Raw genomic sequence first — 25061 nt, 5'->3', positions numbered from 1 at the left:
TGTTCTGGACACCCCAGGTTGCACCCCTGCTGTCACAAGTTTAGGCATTCATTTAGAATGGTTAAGTTAAGGGTTAAGGTTTGGGATAGGGTTAAAACAAAAACAACTCCACGGTTAAATGTAGGCCTTGATTCCGAATGGTTAAGGGTTAAGGTTTGGGATAGGGTTAAAATAAAACAAGTGTCTATCACTGGGATTGAACATGCAACCTTCAGAGCTGGAGCTGGCAGTTTACGCCCATCTGCCACCCCGGTCCACAACGTCCAAGCCTACTTGATGGTAATAGCGCTCACTGTTGCCCCTAATGGCCGTTTTCTGGTACCTGGATGGATGTCGGATTTCAAAGTGGATCTTGAGCGACCTGGCTGCACACACACACACACACACACACACAAGCAAGCAGGTATGTACACACAAACGCAAACGCACACAAACAAACATATATACACACATTTGAAACACATGTACGGGGGGGGGGAGGATAGCCTATATGCTACAACCTGGATGCGTTTTTAGAAGTGATGAGAGGCGTGCGAGAGTGAAGATCCTATCCAATCCTATAGACAAGTGTGACAGTGTTTTCATACTGAGCCGAGGACAACATAGTGTTTTCATACTGAGCCGAGGACAACATAGGTGCTGCTGTGTGACTCTTTTCATCTGGATTAGTGTTTTTCTCCCTTGCCAGGACTCTAATAATCAGATTGTTCAGCGTTTGCTTGGCGCTTCTTCAAGAGGGAGGAGAGGAGGGAGACGCGAAGCAAGGGCTCCTCGGTTATATGGTAGTGTCTCGGCGCATATTGTTACTGTTCATGCTGGTTCATGCTGGTTCAGGAGATCTGCACGTCTGAAGTGAGGCTACGAGAGACTATCCGTGCTATTACATCTATTGGGAGTTGTTTTCTACACCGTGCAAGGCAAAGCGAACGCGTGCAAAGCGTGAGCAAAGTTATTTTAACAGGGTTTAAATTCTAGTCAAAGTTATTTTAACAGGGTTTAAATTCTAGTCAGTCCACTGCAGTGCATCCCTGTGCAGTATTCGGACATACAGAGTGCTGCGCTCTGGTCTGCAGTCAGACTGCGGCTTTGACAGTTTTGAGAGAGAAATCGAAAGACGACTGAATTTAACTAGAGTGACTTGGGTTTTATTCCATACCTGTCAATCAACGGGGATAACGGTATCCGCTATAGCCTACATTATGGGTCCTTCATTGTCGTTTTGATGGTGTTCAGGTGAGTAGCCCTAAATTCGAGTGGGTAGGCTATGTTTTGTCATCGCCAAAAATATTGAACTAAATATATTTTGAATCAACAAAATATAGGCTTATGTTTAGCAGTCATTTAGCCTAGATGGCTTAGCCCTGAAATTTGACTTGAATTAGCCTATATTGAAGTTTGATCATGTTTACATTTGGCATTTTAGGCCTGTAAAAATCACATTTGGACCTATGCACGTCATGGAAATAAAAACAAAAACAAAAACACAGTAAGTCTGATGCAACCGGTGGATAAACACTCTTCAACCACTTGTGTGTGTAGCCTTATGCCCTAATGCCAGGACAGTTCTATTGTTCTCCAGGATAATCCCATCAGATTATTTGTCTGATGTAAGAACAGGATGGCTATCAATTAGACATAATTTGTCTAATCCAGATGAGTTAGATCTCTCTGCCTGCCTGCCCTCCTGACAGGGCCCCACATGAATATGCCTACACAGGCCTGTGCAGGTCAGGTAAGGACAGTGGTGTTTAGTTTAGTTTATTAGGATCCCCATTAGCTACTGCACATGCAGCAGCTACTCTTTCTGGGGTCCACATAAAACATATAAATACAGTGCCTTCAGAAAGTATTCATACCCATTTTGTTGTGTTACAGCCTGAATTCAAAATGAATTAAATAGATTTTTTCTCTCTCACCCATCTACCCACACTACCCAATAATGACAAAATAAAAACATGTTTTACATTTTTTTGGCAAATTTATTGATAATGAAATACAGAAATACTGTATCTCATTTAAATAAGTATTCACACCCCTGAGTCAATACATGTTAGAATCACATTTGGCAGTGATTACAGCTGTAAGTCGTTCTGGGTAAGTCTCTAAGAGCTTTGCACACCAGGATTGTACAATATTTGTGCACATTATTCTTCAAGCTCTGTTAAATTGGTTGTTGATCATTACTAGACAGCCATAGATTTTCAAGCTGATTTAAGGTCAAAACTGTAACTAGGCCACTCAGGAACATTCAATGTCGTTTTGGTAAGCAACTCCAGTGTATATTTGGCCTTGTGTTTTAGGTTATTGTCCTGCTGAAAGGTGAATTTGTCTCCCAGTGTCTGTTGGAAAGCAGACTGAACCTCTAAGATTTTGCCTGTGCTTAGCTCTATTCCGGTTGTTTTTAATCCCAAATAATTGCCTAGTCCTTGCCGATGACAAGCATACCCATAACATGATGCAGCCATCCCCATGCTTGAAAATATAAGAGTGGGACTCCGTGATGTGTTGTGTTGGATTTTGGCCAAACATAACGCTTTGTATTCAGGACATAAATTTAATATCTTTGCCATATTTCTTTGCAGTTTTACTTTGGAGCATTATTGCAAACAGGATGCATGCTTTGTAATATTTTTATTCTGTACAGGCTTCTTTCTTTTCACTCTGTCATTTAGGTTAGTATTGTGGAGTAACTACAATGTTGTTGATCCATCCTCAGTTTTCTCCTATCACAACCATTAAACTCTGTAATGGTTTTAAAGTCACCAGTGGCCTCATGGTGAAATCCCTGAGCGGTTTTCTTCCTCTCCGGCAACTGAGTTCGGAAAGACGCTGTGTCTTTGTAGAGACTGGGTGTAGTAGTAAACCATCCAAAGTGTAATTAATAACTTCGGCCATGCTCAAAGGGATATTCAATGTCTGCTTCTTTTTTTTTTACCCATCTACCAATAGGTGCCCTTCTTTGCTAGGCATTGGAAAACCTGCCTAGTCTTTGTGGTTGAATCTGTGTTTGAAATTCGCTGCTCGACTGAGGGACCTTACAGATTATTTATGTGTGGGGTACAGAGATGAGGTAGTCATTCAAAAATCACGTTAAACACTATTATTGAACACAGAGTGAGTCTATGCAAGTTATTATGTGACTTGTTAAGCACATTTTTACTCCTACATTTATTTAGGCTTACCATAACAAAAGGCTTGAATACTTATTGACTCCAAGACATTTCAGATTTTCATTTTTTATTAATTTGTAAACATTTATAAAAACATAATTCCTGACATTATGGGGTATTGTCTGTAGGCCAGTGACACAAAATCTCAATTTAATCCATTTTGAATTCAGGCTGTAACACAACAACATGTGGATAAAGTCAAGGGGTGTGAATACTTTCTGAAGGCACTGTACATGACAAAGTACAGAACAGTTATAGACAAGGACATTAAATAAAATACATTGGACACACCTACTCATTCAAGGGTTTTTCTTTATTTTTACTATTTTCTACATTGTAGAATAATAGTGAAGACATCAAAACTATGAAATAACACATATGGAATCACATATTAACCAAAAAAGTGTTAAACTAATCAAAATATATTTTATGTTTGAGATTCTTCAAATAGCCACCCTTTGCCTTTATGAAAGCTTTGCACAATGATGTTCCAAGATGAGATGAGCAATGTGTTTGACCCAGTAGTAACAGGAGGAGGGGTGGGCCTCAGCAAGATTTTGGAATAGGTTTAATCTGAAACGCCTGGACACAGGGTTGAGGGGAGGAGAGGAGGGGAAGGGAGCAAGCTGCCCTGTAAGTATGCCAGAGGTGGCCTAGCTGCTTTGGTCTCTGTAAGCTCATCGAAGTCAGTCCTCTTACATTACCACACCTGAAATGAACTATTCACCCTGGTCTCCTATCTCTTCCCATGGATAGTCCCCCATAGAGGACAGCAGACAGCCACTAAGAACTTTAGTCTTCGTTAGCAGGGGTAACGAGTGTATCATGTCGGCTATGACACTCATAATATAAATATGATGTCACTTTTTTATTACTGTGACAGCAAAAAAATATTATTCTGCCAACCTCCACACACACACAGCCTGGGATTTGAACCGGAAACCTACTTTCCAGGTATCACTTTTTCTCTCCCTAACAAAGTCCCTGCGAGGTGGTTATGTGAAGGCGGTCCCTGGAAAGATGTGGAGAGTTGTTTGTCGTTGTCAGGTACTAGAAGTTTAAGTTCAGGCGAATTGACCCTAATACCCTGATCCCAAACAATAGCTGTGTCTCAAATGGCACCCTGGTGCACCCAATGTCTTCGTTCAACACACCACATCGCTACAGTATGCGTATCGTTCTCATCCATATGACAATTTTCTCACACGATACTGCAGAAACAGTGCTGTTACACATTGACCGTGGCTAACCAACTGGGAGGAGTAGGTGAGAATTGCAGACAACCGTGACAGGTGGTGACAGACGATGGCTGCCAGAGAGTTGCAGTAGGCCTATAGATCCAGCCGGTGCACAAACGTAATACTAGTCATACCGACTAAAAATAGTACATGTTTTCATTGTGTATTAATTATGTATCTTCTTATAATGATGAATAAAGAATTGAAGCATGCATTCTTTTTAGTCAGTATGGCTAACTCACTACCCACAGAATTCAACAACTGTCTCAACTGGGCCATGGAAAAAGGACCTTCAAAAGACGTCAGCTTCATTGATCCTGTGAAACACTATGGAGTCATATCAGTGCCTGTGGCAGTTTCAGTTTCTATGTCACGGATTCAGCCGAGGCTGCTCCTCCTCCTTGCTCGGGCAGGCTTCGGCGTTCGTCGTCCCCGGAGTACTAGCTACTGCCGATCGATGTGTCGGTGTTTGTCTTGTTTGGTCTTTATTGTTTACACCTGTTTCCCATTATGTTGGATTGTATTCCCTATATTACCCCCTGTCTCTCATTGGTTATTGTGTGTGATTGTTCTTTGTCATTCCGGCAGTTGCTTTGGTGTACGGGTTATTGTGTTTTCCTCCCTGTTTGGAGGTTTGTTGTTTTTGCACTATATTTACTGTGTTCAGTAAAAGTACGTTGCCAGCCGCTCTGTGTCCTGCGTTTGCCTTCGCTGACCGCATACACGTCGCGTGACATTCTGCTAAAACTCCACCAAGGAGCGTGTCTGAAATGCTGCCAAACGTTTGCTGACTCAAGGCTTTCGAAGGAAGATAGTTTTTACTATCGCTGTCGCTGTGGACTGATCTGGATTGACTGTGAAGTCTAAATTGATTAGGATAATGCCATGGGTATCTGTAATAGATTAGACCCATGTCTAGGCTCTCACTTCAGTCTGATTGTATGCAGTGGTTCAGTATGGCAGGCTATGGGAAGCCCATATATGCTAGTAAGTAATAACACTGGGTCAATCTCAATTGGAACTCCCTTGATTCCTCATGTCCTCCCTCCTAGTCTCCTTCTCAAAGCACATTAGAGCAGAATATAGTAGATTTTTTTTGTTATTTTTTTTGGGGGGGGGGGGGTAGATCAGCTATGAAATTAGCAGATAGAATTGGAGACTATCAAATAACATTACATTGATCATTTCCAATCCCCTTTTAAAATAAATATATAGAGAGTGCATTCGGAAAGTATTCAGATTCCTTCCCTTTTTCCACATTTTGTTACGTTACAGCCTTATTCTAAAATGAATACAAATATTTTTTCCCCTCTTCAATCTACACACAATACCCAATAATGACTAAGCTAAAAGAGGTTTTTATTAATTTTTGCAAATGTATTAAAAATAAAAAAACAGAAATACCTTATTTACATAAGTATTCAGACACTTTGCTATGAGACTCGAAATTGAGCTCAGGTGTATCCTGTTTCCATTGATCATCCTTGAGATGTTTCTACAGCTTGATTGGAGTCCACCTGTGGTAAATTCAATTGATTGGACATTATTTGGAAAGGCACACACCTGTCTATATAAGGTCCCACAGTTGACAGTGCATGTCAGAGCAAAAACCAAGCCATGAGGTCGAAGGAATTGTCCGTAGAGCTCAGAGACAGGATTATGTCGAGGCACAGATCTGGGGAAGGGTACCAAAAATTTCTGCAGCATTGAAGTTCCCCAAGAGCACAGTGGAAGAATTTTGGAACTACCAAGACTCTTCCTAGAGCTGGCCGCCCAGCCAAACTGAACAATCGGGGGAGAAGGGCCTTTGTCAAGGAGTTGACCAAGAACCCAGTGGTCACTCTGACAGTGCTCAAGAGTTCCTCTGTGGAGATGGGAGAACCTTCCAGAAGGACAACCATCTCTGCAGCACTCCACCAATCAGGCCTTTATGGTAGAGTGGCCAGACAGAAGCCACTCCTCAGTAAAATGCACATGACAGACCACTTGGAGTTTGCCAAAAGGCACCTAAAGGACTCTCAGACCATGATAAATAAGATTCTCTGGTCTGACGAAACCAAGATTGAACTCTTTGGCCTGAATGCCAAGTGGCACGTCTGGAGGAAACCTGGCACCATCCCTACGGTGAAGCATGGTGGGGTCAGCATCATGCTGTGGGGATGTTTTTCAGCGGCAGGGACTGGGAGACTAGTCAGGATCGAAGGAAAGATGAACGGAGCAAAGTACAGAGAGATCCTTGATGAAAACCTGCTCAGGACCTCAGACTAGGGCGAAGGTTCACCTTCCAACAGGACAACGACCCTAAGCACACAGCCAAGACAACGCAGGAGTGGCTTCGGGACAAGTCTCTGAATGTCCTTGAGTGGCCCAGCTAGAGCCCGGACTTGAACCCGATCTAACATGTCTGGAGAGACCTGAAAATAGCTGTGCAGCGACACTCCCCATTCAACCTGACAGAGCTTGAGAGGATCTGCAGAGAAGAATGGGAGAAACTCCCCAAATATAGGTGTGCCAAGCTTGTAGCGTCATACCCAAGAAGAATCGAGGTCATTCAACAATGACCTTTGGCTATCATAAGGTGAATGCACCAATTTGTAAGTCGCTCTGGATAAGAGCGTCTGCTAAATGACGAAAATGTAAATGTAAACAAAGTATTGAGTAAAGGGTCTGAATACTTATGTAAATGTAATATTTAAGTTATTTATTATTTAAGTTATTTATTTTTATAGTTATTTATTTTTTTTGTAAACATTTCCAAAAACCTGTTTTTGCTTTGTCATTATGGGGTATTGTGTGTAAATGGTGTAAAAAATAACAATTTAATCCATTTTAGAAAAGGCTGTAACGTAACAAAATGTGGAAAAAGTTAAGGGGTCTGAATACCTTCCGAATGCACTGTGTATTATTTATTATTATTAATTAGGTTCCTCTCCTCATATCTGCTCCTCCTATGGGTTTTGCAAATGAGGCAAGGAGAGGGACGCGAGGAAACAAATCAATAGAATTGAGACTCACCCACTGCCAAGATCAAAAGGAAAGGAGACAGAACCCAAATGAGCCCAACAGTTCCCAGCAGGAACTCTGGTCTAGGACTGAGGACATCTGATATAGCTACAATATATATAGCACATTAATAACCACTTTGAGATGTATTATGGCACTATAATTGGTTTCCATTCAGCTTTGAATTTGAGACATTTGTTTGGATTTATCTGATGTAGTCTGACAAGCAGTGAAAAGGGTGGTTGGACCTTGGCAATTTGACTGGTAAACCGTTCTACTCATTCTAATTATATGGTTAGAACCATAGACATAAAACAGTTGTCCTATCTCTATGGTAGAACAGTCAGGGTTTCAGATTTAAATGAGGGGATCACTGTCCCTGTACTCAGGAGTGTCCCTGACCCAGACTTGACATGCTTAACAGAAATAGAAATGGGAATGATTCTTCCAAAGTCAATACCCTGGCTCTGGATTATGCCAGCTCTGGATTATGCTCTGGATTATGCCTGATATTCATTTGTCAGTTATTATGTTCTGAGCCCTCTCTCAGCACGGTGACTCATTGGAACGCACGCAGTCAACTGTCACAACTGTGCCATGGTGTGCTATGACAGTGTACTTTATCTGTTTGTGTACAGCCTCACTGTGTAAGCCTATGTGTGTGTGTAAGCATGCAATGTGTATGTGTGTCTGTCTGGCTATGTGTGTGTCTGGCTGTGTGTATTCCCTGTGATTCACATCCTAAGTGTCATACAGCCCTTTTAATATGGAGGCTTAAAGATAATCCAGTCTGTCGCGTTGGCATCTGACTCATGGTGATGATGGTAATTGTGTCCCTAATCGCACCCTATTTCCTACATAGTGCTTAATTTTTTACCAGAGCCCTATGAGCCCTGGTCATAAGTCGTGCACTAGGTTGGGAATGGGGCACCATTTGGGACTCAGATGAGGTTCAGCTCTTGAATTAGCATAGAAATACCATCACCTGCTATTTCTAATCTCCCTATAAGCCAATGATGGAAACATGGAGACAAGTAGGTCAAAGCTTGTTTCACTCTTACGGATTCTCCACCCCGACAGGACTCCCTGATTTCCCTAGGGAGAGTCCATTGAGTTAATTAGGCCTAATGTCAGCAGTACACCAGGGGTGTGTCAAATGGCACCCTTTTCCTTATACAGTGCACAACCTTTCACCAGAGCCCTATAGGCCATGGTCAAAAGTAGTGCACTCTATAGGGAATAGGGTACTATTTAGGACACACAGCAGCACTCAGCATTCTGGAAGGAAACCAGCCCTGTTTAATGACCACCCGCCCCTCTCTAGAATTTGCATGACCATAGCTGACTGGTTCAATTAATATTTGACTCATTATGGCTAAATGTACTAGTCTGAGTAAGGGAAAATGGTCTGCTCTTTCCTCTGCTACAATGTGTCAGCAGTGTAACAAACTGTTTGATGCGTGTGTGTGTGTGCGCTTTCAATAAACATGGTGCTGTCAGTGTGTGTCTAGAGGCACTCGTCATCCTCCACAGTGTTTGGAATGTAGATTTTCCTCTCTCTCTCTCTAAGACACACACATACACAAACACACACATACACAAACACACACAAACACACACACACACACACAACACACACACAACACACACAACACACACACACACACACACACACACACACACACAACCCTTGTGTAAACCTGTAATCTGACTGGGGTAATGGTCCATAATGAGAGATTAGGTGTGTCTGCCCTTGGCCAACAGTGGGATTAAACCCTGAGTTTGTTCACTGTCTTACTTCTCAGATGAATCCAGAAAGTGAAGGAACTCACCAGTGTTGGAATCTTTTCTCTTCCTCTCTCTATAAGACACACACACACGCATTCACACATGCACACACACACACACATGCAAACATGCACACGCACACACACACACACACAGAGAGAGAGAGAAACAGACACTAAACAGTTTGCTTCAGAAGGGAACAGCCCACCATGCCGCCTCCCGCCCACCCCTATTCTATTTATATTTACATCCACAGTCAGGCCTGATGCTGCCTGACAGACCAGAGCAGTTCCCCTCTTCGCCTAGAGGGAAGGAGGAAAGGAAAGGGTAGAGGAGAGGAGAGGAGAGGAGAGGAGAGGAGAGGAGAGGAGAGGAGAGGAGAGGAGAGGAGAAGGGCTGAACCTAAAGCCATTAGTCAGGGACAGGGTACTCTAATGCTGGATGGTGTGGGTGGGAACAGTCTGTCTAATGCTGGATGGTGTGGGTGGGAACAGTCTGTCTAATGCTGGATGGTGTGGGTGGGAACAGTCTGTCTAATGCTGGATGGTGTGGGTGGGAACAGTCTGTCTAATGCTGGATGGTGTGGGTGGGAACAGTCTGTCTAATGCTGGATGGTATGGGTGGGAACAGTCTGTCTAATGCTGGATGGTGTGGGTGGGAACAGTCTGTCTAATGCTGGATGGTGTGGGTGGGAACAGTCTGTCTAATGCTGGATGGTGTGGGTGGGAACAGTCTGTCTAATGCTGGATGGTGTGGGTGGGAACAGTCTGTCTAATGCTGGATGGTGTGGGTGGGAACAGTCTGTCTAATGCTGGATGGTGTGGGTGGGAACAGTCTGTCTAATGCTGGATGGTGTGGGTGGGAACAGTCTGTCTAATGCTGGTTGGTATGGGTAGGAACAGTCTGTCTAATGCTGGATGGTATGGGTAGGAACAGTCTGTCTAATGCTGGATGGTGTGGGTGGGAACAGTCTGTCTAATGCTGGATGGTGTGGGTGGGAACAGTCTGTCTAATGCTGGATGGTATGGGTAGGAACAGTCTGTCAGATACACAGGATGAAGAAACCTGCAGGGCGCTATGTCCCAGACACTGATGCTATGTCCCAAATGGCACCCTATAGGGCATATGGTACCACTTGGGACACAATGTCTACTGTCCTCCTTCAGGGATAAACATATGTGTGTGTGTGTGTGTGTGTGTGTGTGTGTGTGTGCGTGTGCATGTGTGTAAGATTGACATCCATCATCTTCAATCAGGGGGATGTTACTATTATGAGTGTATTCTTATGTTATAAAATATAACATTTTTGATTGATGTTTGATGATAGACTTGCAATAGGAAAATATCACTCAATGTCGCCTTTCCTTCTTCCCCATGTCTCCAGGGTCCTGTGGTTGAGTTATGACTCAGACTGGGGAAGAGAATGCTACTCACCGTGCAGCACCCAGTGATCCCCAGCACCATGTCTTACTACCCTAGAGCCAGCCACTGTGTTTGGGGGACCACGTCTCCATAGCTACAGCATCAAAATATACACATCTTTAATACATGAAAACTGAGAAGGGGATGGAACCATATCTCAGATTGAATGTGAGTACTGTGGATATTGAGTAACAAACACAGTCTTACAAACTGTCAGAGGCAGAGAGAAGAACAGCATGGAGGACAGTGAGCTCATCTTTCTGGAGCGCCATGATGAGGGCCCTACTGTTGCTTTCTCGAAAGACAAGCCAGGAGTCAGGGAGGGCCCTACCGTGGTCTTCTCCAAAGACAAGCCTGGAGTCAGGGAGGGCCCTACTGTGGTCTACTCCAAAGACAAGCCTGGAGTCAGGGAGGGCCCTACCGTGGTCTTCTCCAAAGACAAGCCTGGAGTCAGGGAGGGCCCTACCGTGGTCTTCTCCAAAGACAAGCCTGGAGTCATGGAGGCCAGGGACAGTAGGCCCGACTCAGGCCTGGGGCAAGGGTTGGGGCTGGAGCCAGGCCAGGGACGCCACTCCTCAGGCTTCCACGTCCCCCTCTCCCCCTCCTCCCCGGGCTCCCTGGCTGACCTGGCCATGGCCTCGACACCCCCCGGCCTGGTGAAGTCCTCCTCCACAGAGCTGCAGACCAAAGAGACTAGTTCCTTGAGAAGCTCCAAACCCCTCCTCAGCCTGGTCAAGTCCCTCTCCACTGAGATCTCCCGCCTCGAGCCTGAGGTCTACCTCTCCAAGTCGGACTCCAAGCTCCACATGCACCCCTGGAAGCAGTTCACCCAGACCCAACCCAAGCTCCAGGAGGCTGGTTCTGGGAATGATAGCTTGACGGCACCCCCATCCCCCGTCTCCCCCACGGAGCCCAAAGGAAGTTCCCTGATGACCGAGTTTGAGGACACGCGGAGGAAGTTCTCGGAGGCCATGCAGGACCCCATGAGCATGTGGGGTAAGATGATGGGGGACGAGTCGAGCTCGGGGAGCCCCAAACAGAAGGTGTCTGGGGGGGTCGGGGACTCACCTGCCTCCCTTGGTAGCTGTGGAGGTGGTGGGAGTGGGACCCCAGTGAACATTGAAGACGGGAGCACAGAGACACAATTAAGATACAGACGTGGAACAGACAGCGAACTGGGTGTGTGTGAAACCCCACTGAAGAGACCCAGGAGGGGCCCTCTGAAGCCCTCGCTCTCCCCAGAGCACCACAGCCAGCTGGGGGATAGCCTCTACGAGATCTGCACCAACGGAGACCTCATCCAGGTGGTGGAGGTCCAGGGGGGCGGAACCAGGGGAGCTGGTACCAGATGCCAGCATCGAGGAACCCGTCCCCAGGCTCAAGGCAGGATTCCTGGGGTTCCTGTGGCCTCAGTGCCTGTCCGCTGGCTATTGTTTGTGGGTGTACTGGCCTATGGGTTCTTTGTGCTCCCTCTGCCCTCCTATGTGACTGGGCTGTCCCTGGGGCTAGCTTGTGGGTTCCTGTTAGGGTTGGTGGTGGTCCTGGTGTTCACGCCCCGTCGGCGCTCCAGAGCTTTGCCACCCTGGGGCACTACAGGGGCCCGGTGGTCCCAAGACAACAGCCTGCTGCCCTCTGACCCTGTTGGTGGGCCGCGCACAGATGCAGAAGTCCTGGAGGTGAGTTTGAGGATATGGAAGTGGTCACACACACATACACACACACAAGTAACAAAGATTGATAGAGTTACAGTAGGTAAACACAGACGGACGGACAGACAGATTGTCACAGACAGACAGGCCGGCAGGCAGGCAGACGGTCAGCCCTTAAAAATACAAAGAGAACAGGCTTTCATCTTTTTTTATATATATTATTTTAATAGTTGATACATTTCTGTCTCATGAACCAAAGCGAAAGCAACATGCTGTATCTATGGTAACAATCATTACTACTGTGTCTCTATAGAATGGAGGAGTAGAGACCTTTGTTTCTGTGAAGCAGAGCATGAATGAGGCCAGGTGCTGATTAGAGAGGATAGTGAGGACTGAGGGGCTTACAGCCTAGTACAGATACAGCATTACAGACCATACGGCTGCTTCTGCAATGGCAGCCTATTCCCTTTGTGGTGCACTACTTTTGACCAGGGCCCTGGTAAAGAGTTGTGCACTACATAGGGAATAGGATGCCATTTGGGATGCATACCATCTCTCTCAGTTGTTGCCCATGTAGTCCCTGTACATCCTCTGCCCCTTGGCCTTTGATTAGTGAGGAATGAGGGGCTTATAGCCCGGTCCAGATACAGCACAGCCCATCTTAGTCTACTGTAGCCAAGGGAGTCCCTGTGCACCCTCTGGCCCTTGGCCTCTTAGAGCTGGAGCTACACAGTGCTAATAATCACCAGAGCCCAGTTTAAAACCCTCTGTGTCTAGGCCAGTTGATTTGCTAGTCTGATGGATTGGTTGTGGTTTAATGTCTATCTGCGCGGCAGACTTCCACCTGTGATGTCACTGTGATTTGCATCGTTATTCATAATTGTTTCTCCAATCACCCCTACTGAAAGGATAGACAATTGCTGCTGTGTGTCTAATTGTGTCTAATTGTGTGTCTAAGTGTGTGTGTGTGTGTGTGTGTGTGTGTGTGTGTGTGTGTGTGTGTGTGTGTGTGTGTGTGTGTGTGTGTGTGTGTGTGTGTGTGTGTGTGTGTGTGTGTGTGTGTGTGTGTGCGGGTCTCATCTACCAGTCCGTTAGCTGCAGCAGCTGTGATATTTCTGTCTTGATTAATTCAGTTGGCTCTAAGCTGAACCCAAGACATAAGAAACACATATTAAGCTCAGTAGAACACTGCAAAACAGTCAAATTAGGTTGAAACTTTTAAGGCTATAAGCCAATGCAATGTTGCATGTTGCGTTCAGTGTTGTATTTCAGTTTACAGTAGGCATGTATACAGCTTAGTACATAAGATGCAAGTATCTGTGTTTCTTGCAAGTCCAGTAGGTGACCAATCAGATGTGCCAGACAAGCAGATTGATGTCACAGCATGACTACCTTACCTAAGCCCTAAGCCTGAGTTCTGCCTCGGAGGAACAGAAACATACCTGATTCACACTGTAGGGCCGACCCAATCCGTACTGGTCTGGCTTGCATATTTTATTTTCATATTGTCCTTTCCTGCGTGGTTGCAGCAACTATGATGGAGGTATAACCATGCCAGTCCAGCGCAGCTCCACTTTGCTCAGTAGTGTAAAGGAGTAATAGAGAGCTGCACCTAGCTCTGGTTTCACTGCCACAGATTTGACTACAGGGAAATCACAGCGCTCAATATCCAATGAGTATTCAGGCAAAACTAGGAAGGGTTATACTAGAACAAATACAGCAGGAAGGAAGACAGATTTGAGACAGATTTGCTGACTGTGAGTTATGTACATATTACTTTTGAGAGATAATTCATGGTAAACACTCTGTAAACAACAACAGCAACAGTAAACATCAGTGAAAAGCTGTGACTGCCCAAGTGAACACAATGTAAGAAAGTGAAAAAAAATTGAGTTTATTAGAGTGAGAGAAAAACACTAACAAACAAACAAAGCTCACCAGGCGATACCCCAGAGTGCTAGAACCAGTCTCCTGTGATAGATAAGACATGTATAGAACCAGTCTCCTGTGATAGATAAGACATGTATAGAACCAGTCTCCTGTGATAGATAAGACATGTATAGAGCCAGTCTCCTGTGATAGATAAGACATGTATAGAGCCAGTCTCCTGTGATAGATAAGACATGTATAGAGCCAGTCTCCTGTGATAGATAAGACATGTATAGAGCCAGTCTCCTGTGATAGATAAGACATGTATAGAACCAGTCTCCTGTGATAGATAAGACATGTATAGAACCAGTCTCCTGTGATAGATAAGACATGTATAGAGCCAGTCTCCTGTGATAGATAAGACATGTATAGAGCCAGTCTCCTGTGATAGATAAGACATGTATAGAGCCAGTCTCCTGTGATAGATAAGACATGTATAGAGCCAGTCTCCTGTGATAGATAAGACATGTATAGAGCCAGTCTCCTGTGATAGATAAGACATGTATAGAGCCAGTCTCCTGTGATAGATAAGACATGTATAGAGCCAGTCTCCTGTGATAGGTAAGACATGTATAGAGCCAGTCTCCTGTGAGAGATGTGACATGTATAGAGCCAGTCTCCTGTGATAGATAAGACATGTATAGAGCCAGTCTCCTGTGATAGATAAGACATGTATAGAGCCAGTCTCCTGTGATAGATAAGACATGTATAGAGCCAGTCTCCTGTGATAGATAAGACATGTATAGAACCAGTCTCCTGTGATAGATAAGACATGTATAGAGCCAGTCTCCTGTGATAGATAAGACATGTATAGAGCCAGTCTCCTGTGATAGATAAGACATGTATAGAGCCAGTCTCCTGTGAGAGATGTGACATGTATAGAGCCAGTCTCCTGTGATAGATAAGACATGTATAGAGCCAGTCTCCTGTGATAGATAAGACATGTATAGAGCCAGTCTCCTGTGATAGATAAGACATGTATAGAGCCAGTCTCCTGTGAGAGATGTGACATGTATAGAGCCAGTCTCCTGTGAGAGATGTGACATGTATAGAGCCAGTCTCCTGTGAGAGATGTGACATGTATAGAGCCTGTGATAGATACAGTGCATTCGGAAAGTATTCAGACCCCTTGACTTTTTCCACATTTTGTTACGTTACCGCCTTATTCTAAAATGGATTAAATTAATTGTTTTCCTCATCAATCTACACACAATACCCCATAATGACAAAGAGAAACCAGGTTTTTATAAATGTTTGCAAATGTGTAAAAAAACAAACAGAAATACCTTATTTACATAAGGTTTCAATAAAATAAAGAGTGTCTCTACCTCTTATTGTCACGCCCTGACTCAGGGGACGCTTAAATGTTGAATCAGGGTGTGTATATTCTTTGTTGTGCGTTTTCTATGTTTGTATTCTAGTATGTGTAGTTCTATGTTGGCCGGTGTGGTTCCCAATCAGAGGCAGCTGTCGCTCGTTGTCTCTGATTGGGGATCATACTTAGGCAGCCTATTGGCAATAGTGGGTTGTGGGATCTTGTTCTGGTTAAGGTTAGTTGTGTATTCTTCAAAAAGAAAAGCCGCACACTCTAGGAGCTCAGATGCAATAATTTAATATCTTAATAACCAACGTTTCGACAGACAAGCTGTCTTCATCAGGGTATAATGACAAACACTGCGGGTCACTGGTTTATATAGTGTGAAAGGACACACGCAGGTGTCTGTAATCATGGCCGGGTGTGGCCTAATAGCATTGGCCAATTCACAGATAAAAACAACATACAAAAAACATGGATAGCATATGATCATAGATACTTAGCTACATAGGCCCACAACATTTACAACGAATAGCAAAATCACAAGAATGGCTTCAAATCAAAGTCTACGTTAAGACCGAAGGGAGCAAGGGTCTTTAAATTAAAGATCCAGGCAGCCTCTCGTTTTAACAATAAGTTGTCGAGGTCACCCCCTCTCCTAGGGAGGGTGACATGTTCGATGCCGATATAACGTAGGGAAGAAATCGAGTGGTTCGATTCCAAAAAGTGGGCAGCGACTGGGTATGTCGAGTTTTGGCACCTAATGGTGCTACGATGCTCCGAGATTCGTACTTTTAATTCTCGCTTTGTTTTACCCACATAATTTTTACCACAAGGACAAGTTATAAGATAAATAACTGCCTTAGTGGAGCACGTAATAACACATTTGATTGGGATCTGTTTCCCTGTTTGGGAGTGTTTGAAGGATCTACATTTGTAAGTGCCATTGCATTGAGCACAGCCGTTACACTTGTAGTTTACATCCGGTAGAGGCGCAAATAGACGTTGTGCAGGGATATTTAGGGGTGGTAAATCAGAGTTTACCAATTGATCTCTGAGATTTCTGCCCCGCGAGAATACAACCAAGGGAGGGTCTGAAAACACATTACCAATACTGTCATCGGATCTTAGAATGTGCCAATGTTTGTGAACGATTCCCTTAATTTGTTCAGAGCACTTTGAATAGCGTTTTGTTAGAACGCAAGAATGATTCCTTTTACGAGACTGTCCTTGAAAGAGATCAGGTCTCGATTTGTTTTGAATTTTCTCAATGGCAGTATTAATCTGACCATTAATCCTCGCACCAAGCCAGTGGTGCACGTCGCCAGCCCGGCCTGGCCTGTTCCTGCTCCTCGCACCAAGCCAGTGGTGCGCGTCGCCGGCCCGGCCTGTTCCTGCTCCTCGCACCAAGCCAGTGGTGCGCGTCGCCAGCCCGGCCCGGCCTGTTCCTGCTCCTCGCACCAAGCCAGTGGTGCGCGTCGCCAGCCCGGCCTGCTCCTCGCACCAAGCCAGTGGTGCGCGTCGCCAGTCCGGCCCAGCCTGTTCCTGCTCCTCGCACCAAGCCAGTGGTGCGCGTCGCCAGCCCGGCCCGGCCTGTTCCTGCTCCTCGCACCAAGACAGTGGTGCGCATCTCCAGTCCGGCACGGCCCGTGCCCGTTCCACCGGTGCCTGGGCCGGCACCGGTCAGCTGCTCCACTCCGGAGTCAGAGCTGTCCGCTCCACCGGTGCCTGATCCAGTGCCGGTCAGCTGTTCCACTCCGGAGCCAGAGTAGTCCGCTCCACCGGTGCCTGATCCAGCTCCGGTCAGCTGCTCCACTCCGGAGCCAGAGCAGTCCGTTCCACCGGTGCCTGATCCAGCTCCGGTCAGCTGCGCCACTCAGGAGCCAGAGCAGTCCGCTCCACCGGGGTCTAGTCCAGCTCCGGTCAGCGGCTCCACTCCGGAGCCAGAGCAGTCCGCTCCACCGGTGCCTGATTCAGCTCCGGTCAGCGGCTCCACTCCGGAGCCAGAGTAGTCCGCTCCACCGGTGCCCAGTCCAGCTCCGGTCAGCGGCTCCAGTCCAGACCATGACGTCAGCCCCTCTCCAGGTTCGGGGTCTCCCACACCAGGGTCCAGACAGGGCCTGGCGTATCGTGGGAGGAAGGAGAGGGGAAGCAGCGCGCCGAGGTCCAGACCAGACCAGGGGCGCAACAGGGAGGTGGAGAGTGAGAGGTCGTCACGCCCCGAGCCGGATCCGCCTCCGAGGCGGAATGCCCACCCGGCCCCTACCCTGTTATGTTTATGTTGTGCGGTCGGAGTCCGCACCTTTGGGGGGGGGTGTACTGTCACGCCCTGACTCAGGGGACGCTTAAATGTTGAATCAGGGTGTGTATATTCTTTGTTGTGCGTTTTCTATGTTTGTATTCTAGTATGTGTAGTTCTATGTTGGCCGGTGTGGTTCCCAATCAGAGGCAGCTGTCGCTCGTTGTCTCTGATTGGGGATCATACTTAGGCAGCCTATTGGCACTAGTGGGTTGTGGGATCTTGTTCCGGTTAAGGTTAGTTGTGTATTCTACCTTAGGACTTCACGTTTCGTTTCATTTATTGTTTTGTCGTTGTGTTTATTAAGTTAAATAAACATACACGTATATCACGCTGCGCCTTGGTCTGACCCGTCATTAAACGAACGTGACACTTATGGTTTCCACCTCTTCTCCTGCTGTTGGAGCACGGAACCCCCATTTTTCCTCTTAGGGAACGTGTTGGGTGAAATGCTGTTGTTCAGCGTAAGCCCCTATGGGCCCTGTTCAAAAGGAGTGCACTATATAGGGAATAGGGTGCCATTCTAGACACAACCCAAACCTGTACTATACATCCTCCATGCATTCTAGGGCTGGATGAACGAGATGCCTGTGTACGACCCGGAGACCTACCACCCGTCCCTCACCCACTCTGTGTATGCCACCCTGGAGGGCAGCCGCCTGCGCCTGGCCTACCCCCGCACCAACATCCCCCGACGGGCAGCCTTCGACGAACTTCCCCATGAAGCCGTGTTCCTGCGCTCACGCTGCTACCAGCTGGCCAACTGCAAGGTCAGTGTGTCCAAATAGCATGACATTTGCTTAAGGATTTCTGAAGCATCTAGTCTTTATAAAGGGTTTATGAAGGCTTTGTTACGGTAAGATGTTCATTATTTATTGTTTCTTATTTCAAACCAGGTCTCCCTGTTGCCTGCTGCCTTGGCACGGAAGAGAGTTTGGAACAAGAAGTACCCCATCTGTATCATACTGGCCGAGGGAGAGGTGGGGAGAGAGGAGGAGGAGAAAGTGGAAGACGGGCAAGAGGAGGAGGAGAGGACAGACAAGCAGACACTCCCAGACACACAGACACAGGGCCTACCCGACACTCTCTACCTCTTTGGTCGTACAGGAAGAGAGAAGGAGGATTGGTTCCAGCACTTCCTGTTAGCCTCAAGGTCAGAGGTCAAGAGCAGCCCAATCAGAGACGTGCCCAAGTCTGGTAAGAAACCGTGCTGCCCCCTACTGACATGGTAGGTTACATCCCAAATGGCACCCTATTCCCTGTGGGCCCTGGTCAAAAGTAGTTCACTACATAGGGAATAGGGTGCCATTTGGGAAACACCCTGGACAGGAATCAGTGGTTTGTCATTTTTCATATATAATAAGGATTGAATTGAGTGTAATTTTATTTTAACCACCTCCCTCCCGTGTTCCTTACCCCCTCTTGCCCTGTCCACCTGTCTTCCTGACTCTCTCCCTCTCTCTATCCTCCTCCATATCTCCCCACTTCCTTCCTTCTCTCTCTCTTCCCCAGAGGTGTTATGCAGTGGGGGCTCCAGTATGGGCAGTACAGAGCACCTGCCCCCTCTGGTTGGCCTGCGTGACCTGGTGGAATACGGCTCTTACATGAGCCGCCTCATTGGCTTAGAGGGTAGCAGTCCCAACCCCAGCTCCTGCCACAGCGACCAGGGAAGCCCCACAGCTAGGAAGAGGGTACGCTACAAGATGGGACTATTAACCTGGTGGTTCAATGGTGTTTCATACAAATAAGTTTATTCTTCCCCATATGGCTCTGGTCAAAAGTACTACAGTATCTGCCAATCAGATCACCATTTTGGGTACTTAACCTCTGAACCTTTACTATCGTTCGAATCCTTAACATAACTCACATTGATTAGAATACATAAATATAGCCACAGTTACAATCCAGTCAGTCTTTGGCCTTGGAGAGAGGAGAATAGATACTGACTGACTCAGCTAGATGCTGTATACATGCTGAGTGGACTAAATGGATCAGATATCACCTGGATGGGATATTAATAGGAGCAGTGTACCTGGCTGTGTTGTATTCATTGGGCACCAAACGGAAGCAAACAACCAAAACGGGGAGGGACCTACCTGAATTTGACCGATAGGAAATGTTTGTTTCTGTTTCACGTTGTGGCTTGTTTGCTACGGTGTGCACTAAGGAATATGACCCAGGTTTGGCTGTGTGTTCTGTTCTGATGTCCTGTGTGGTGAGCATCTGTTGTGGAGTAAGGTAGTAGTGAGATGGGGCCTGATCCTAGATCAGCACGCCTACTGTGAAACGTTTTTTGTAATCCGTCTCTGTTCTGTTCTCTCCTCTATCCAGTTCCCTAGTGAGGAGGCATCAGCAGAGGGGGGCTGCCCAGCAGAGGGCCAGCCGGCCTGGGTCAATGCCCTGGTGGGGAGGATCTTCTGGGACTTCCTCCAGGAGAAGTACTGGGTGGACCTGGTGGCCCACAAGATCCAGAAGAAGCTGAGTAAGATCAGGGTGAGTCTGGGGGTGGGTTGGGGAAGGGGGTGGGTGGGTGGATGAATGGATGGGTTTGTGGGTCAGTGGGTGGGTGGAGGAAATGTCTGTATGTAAAGAAAATAATATCGATATCCTCCATATCTCTGTCACTACATGGTAAGTCCTATAGAATCCAACTACAGGACATGATCCTCTCACTGGGGTACTGGGGTACTGGAGCACTGGGGTATTAAGGTACTGGGGTACTAAGGTACTGGGGCACTGGGGTACTGCTCTGTGCTTGTTACTTATACATCAGTCATACTGTTGAGCACGAGGTCAGACAAGGGCAGCAGGCCATCAACATTGGAGAGTGGAAAGGAGGAGGAGGGTTAATGCCTTGTCAGCTCCCTCTATTATGGGCTGTCATGTGCTGCAGCTCCCCATCACTCTCCATCACACTCACACACACTCACACACACTCCCCATCACACACATACTCACACTTCCCACCATGCACGCACACACGAGACATACATTTTCTGAACACCATTATTGTTTGTTCTCCTGTAGTTGCCGTACTTTGTGAATGAACTGAAGCTGGCAGATCTAGACATGGGTACCTGCATACCTCAGGCACTCAGCATCTCCAAACCCTCACTGGACCACAGAGGTGAGAGGGTGTGTGTGTGTGTGTGTGTGGTGCATCTGTATCTTTCCCCTGCTCAGATTGACATCCTGCGCACACACATACACACACACATTACATTCTCAGACCAGGTCCAGTGCTGACTTGATCCCATTTGTGTCCAAATGGAGCGTCACAACTCTAGGGCTACGTCCCAAATGGCACCCTATTCCCTTTATAGTTCACTACCTTTGACCAGGTCTGTCACTATAAAGGGAATATGGTGCCATTTGGAACGCAGCCTAAAGCTCCTTCCTATTGTCTTCCTCCGCAGGGATTAGCAATCTGCTTAACATTGATCTTCCTACACACACAATAACATGCTAACGCTACATCCCATTAGGCTACAATCGTCACTAGTCTCAATTTGCCATACGGCACAGAATGACAATACTACATCTGCCCCCTCCCTTTCCTTTTATGATAACATGACAACAATAATGGTTGTCTCGAATAGGAAATCAATTAAAATCATGATTCGATCCAAAATGTGTGTGTGCCTGACTGCGTGCGCAAATCTCTCGCTGGCTTCTATATCACCTTAATAAAGACCTCTCTCTCTAACCCCCTCCCCCCATCCCTCTCTCTCAGGCCTGTGGTTGGAGATGGAGGTGGTGTATACAGGCTGCCTACAGATGACCCTGGAGACTAAGTTGAACCTGTGTAAACTGGGGAAGGAGAAGTCAATTGGGGTGGAGGGCTGACGGAGACATCCCAGAGACCAGCCAAGTAGGGTAAGACCATAGAGTTGGATAGAGGATAAATTGGACCAAAGCCTGTTTTAGCATGGGCAATGCCATTGAGGGCTTTCACCATTTAAAAGTTGTCCATTGCAGAGACAGAAGATGAGCTCTCTAGTACATCTCTATGGGTTAGACCTGATCCCAATGTCCTCGTACATCACCGAACAGCCTGCGTCTCAGATACACTGTTTTGGCTCATGCTGTGTGTGTGTGTGTTTGTCTGTATAAAGGAAACAGTTTTGTAACCCTGATTACAACGACGATAGAAGTTGTGCCATGACTCATGATGACACAATCATTTGGATCCAAATGCAGTATTTATAGTATGCGCGCGCGTGTGTGTGTGTGTGTCTCAGCTCCAGGCCCAGGCTGTTTGTATTAGCTGACAGTGATGAGGAGTCCTCCAGTGCCGGCTCGTCTGATGAGGAGGAGGTGCCGCCCACCGAACCCCAGGGAACTCTGGGAGATAAGAGCACAGGCACGCCACCACCACCAGCGACTGATGGGTAAATTGATATTGTGTCCCAAACGGCACCCTATTCCCTATGGGCCTGGTCAAAAGTAGTGCACTATATAAGGAATAACTTGCCATTTGGGACGCAGGTCATAATTACATTAATTATTTAATGACAAGTTGTTAGCCCTTGTACTGTTTTGTTCACTGGATGAGAGACTGTTGGTCTCACTTTAAAGTGAGCTCCATGGTTGAACCAGGTGATTATTTTTAAGTGGGGGAAAAAACTGTTGTTAAATTAGCGTTTTTTAAAGTTTGTAAGTGTTTTTAAATTAGTGTTTTTATTGAGCTGCGTTTCATGTCTCCTCTCAGTGGGAGTGGTGGCAGCACCGGCAGACGGTTCCTGAGGTTCGTGGACAAGATCGCCTCGTCTAAGTACTTCCAGAAGGCCACGGAGAACGAGTACATCAAGAAGAAGATTGCTGAGGTCTCCAACATGCCACTGATGCTCACCGTGGAAGTTCTAGAACTCTCGGGGACTCTAGCTGTCAACATTCCACCTCCCCCTACTGACAGGATATGGTACTGCAAACCTGCTAGTTTTAACCATAGGAATAGAATCATTCTAGTTCTGTGGTTTTATCATATCATTGTATAGATACACTGAACTGAAAGGTACATTGGCTCTTGTTTTTGTTTAAGTCTCAAACAGGTCTTTCTCTCTCTCCCTCTCTCTCTTTCTGTCTCCCTGACTCTCTTTCTCTCTCCCCGAATCTCCCTCTCTCTTTCTGTCTCCCCCCACAGGTACAGTTTCCGCGTGCCTCCCAGGCTGGACCTGCGTGTGCGTCCCATGCTAGGGGAGAGGGAGGTCACCTTCACACACGTCACAGAGTGGATCGAGAAGAAGCTGAGTCGAGAGTTTCAGGTCAGTCTGAATGTCATGATATAGTGCTGTGGTCAGGGTTAGCATAGGCCCAAGCATGATGATACTGTAGCAACAGAATGGTTGTTTGATTCCTGTCTGGACTTACTGTACTCATAGGTAAGGGGCCAAAGTGTTTGCATCAGCTATTTTCATATCTGTACAGACTAATAGTTGTCACAAATTATTTATAATACTATAAGTCCGATCCCAGCCATCTGATACCATACCAGTGTTAAGGTGCACCATACAGTGTTATGTTGATCCTGCAAGTTGATAGGACTTCATCTTCTGTATTGTTATCTATGTATAGTTGTCTCAGCTATGCTTGTTGTTCTTTCGACTGCAGAAGGAGTTTGTGATGCCCAACATGGACGACCTCTATCTTCCTCTCATGTCCTCCGTGCTAGACTACCCTCCAGCATCCCAGCATTCTCCAGCCCACTCCTCACGCCACTCCTCCAACGACTCCCAATACTATGTGTCTGAATAGCGCCTCACTGTGGCGGTGGATGGAGAGAAAAATACATGGAAAACCATATTGCTAATGGAAAACCGGTGGGCATGGGTCCACAGTGGATTCTGAGCAGATGGAGCTTGGTTCAGTCCTAGCTTGTGAGGCATGGTCATAGCAAAGCCTGTGACGGGCACGTACAACGACGACTGGAGAGTGGCATGGCTATGCTCTGAGCAGCAAGAGGGACCTGGTATAGCGCCCGGCTCTGCTGATCTAGAAGACTTAACTTAGATAGCACTCTGCAATAGGGAAGTGACCTGCGATAGCCCTGTAATGAACCAGGTTGACGTTTATTAGGATGAGTCTTGTCCGTGAGGCAGAACTGAGCGATTTCCACTAGATGGTACAGCAAATTCAAAATTGGCTGTATTGTAAAAATTAATAAACAAAAATGTAAGTTTAGGGTTAAAAATCAGATTTTATGACTTTGTGGCAGTGCCAGCTAGTGGCCACTCTGCATAGCTGCCTCCAGAACAAGATTCATGACGGAAAAAGCTAACCTGCATAATAAAGACAGTGATTGCGTCCCAATTGGCACCCTAAACCATATATATCTCTCACAGGAGGCTGAGGGGAGAACGGCTCATAATAATGTCCGGAACGGCACTAATGGAATGGCATCAAACACCTGGAAACTGTGCGTTTGATACCATTCCGCTCCAGTCATTAACAGGGAATAGGGTGCCATTTTGAATGAAACTGCAATAGGTACATATTTGTCCACTTGAAGGAAAGTGAATATGGGCATTACTCTGGTATGAATTGTTACTGTATAATGACTATGCTGATACACTGAATTGGAACCGAATAAGTTGGTCCTCAACTCCTGAAGGTGAGCGTTGTACTCATGTTGTCCGGTGGGCTGGCCAGAACATTGGTGTATTATTGGCCTGACAAAATGGACTCCTTGGACAACTATTTGAAAGTGATTGTAGCCCAGAGAAGATTCCTTGGAGATTATTGGTTCTCTAAAACGTTCTTGTCATCTTTGCTTGTTGTGTTAGACTAAGGCAGCAAATGACTTTCTGCATGGATTTTTGGACAGCGTACCCTCTTCATTGATCAACTAAACAATAATGTATAAATGTACAAACTATCAAGATATTGTGACGGACTGGTGGGAAAATATAGAAACTATTCATAAAAGCACAATACAGTAGTAGAACAGTACAAATGTACTAGATAATACATGATTAAGATATCTTTATTGGTCAATTGCATACAAGGTCCAACCCGAAATTTGACTTCCGCTTTTAACCATGTCCCACACAAATGATTGTGTGCCACCACTGGTGTAATGGAGGGTAGCCACAAGTAAACTCAGTTTACCCATATTTTTGGGGGAAATGCATTGAAAGTATAGGGAGAGTTACTTTTTCCCTGCGACCAGTTTACCCACATCACTGTGCCACCATTAGTCACTTACCCAAATTGATGTCCCAAATGGCACCCCATTCTATATAGAAAATA

The 25061-nt window shown here is 46.1% G+C and overlaps 1 protein-coding gene across 1 annotated transcript; it reads left to right on the top strand.

The window, feature by feature from the left end:
• Positions 1-516: 516 nt before the first annotated feature.
• Positions 517-24777, top strand: LOC121568746 (testis-expressed protein 2-like). The gene is made up of 12 exons (XM_045221054.1): positions 517-1233; positions 10584-12297; positions 18383-18583; positions 18710-19010; positions 19326-19504; positions 20145-20306; positions 20841-20940; positions 21547-21647; positions 22023-22204; positions 22531-22734; positions 22957-23077; positions 23424-24777. Exons 2-12 carry the CDS (start codon positions 10858-10860, stop codon positions 23565-23567), a joined length of 3135 nt encoding a protein of 1044 aa, XP_045076989.1. The 5' UTR covers positions 517-1233; positions 10584-10857; the 3' UTR covers positions 23568-24777.
• The last annotated feature ends 284 nt before the right edge of the window (positions 24778-25061 follow it).

This window comes from Coregonus clupeaformis, chromosome 7 (assembly GCF_020615455.1).
Source record: "Coregonus clupeaformis isolate EN_2021a chromosome 7, ASM2061545v1, whole genome shotgun sequence".
In the NCBI taxonomy this organism is placed as follows: Eukaryota; Metazoa; Chordata; class Actinopteri; order Salmoniformes; family Salmonidae; genus Coregonus; species Coregonus clupeaformis.
The sequence above is the reverse complement of the archived record's forward strand: the minus strand, read 5'-3'. Positions and strand labels throughout refer to the sequence as shown.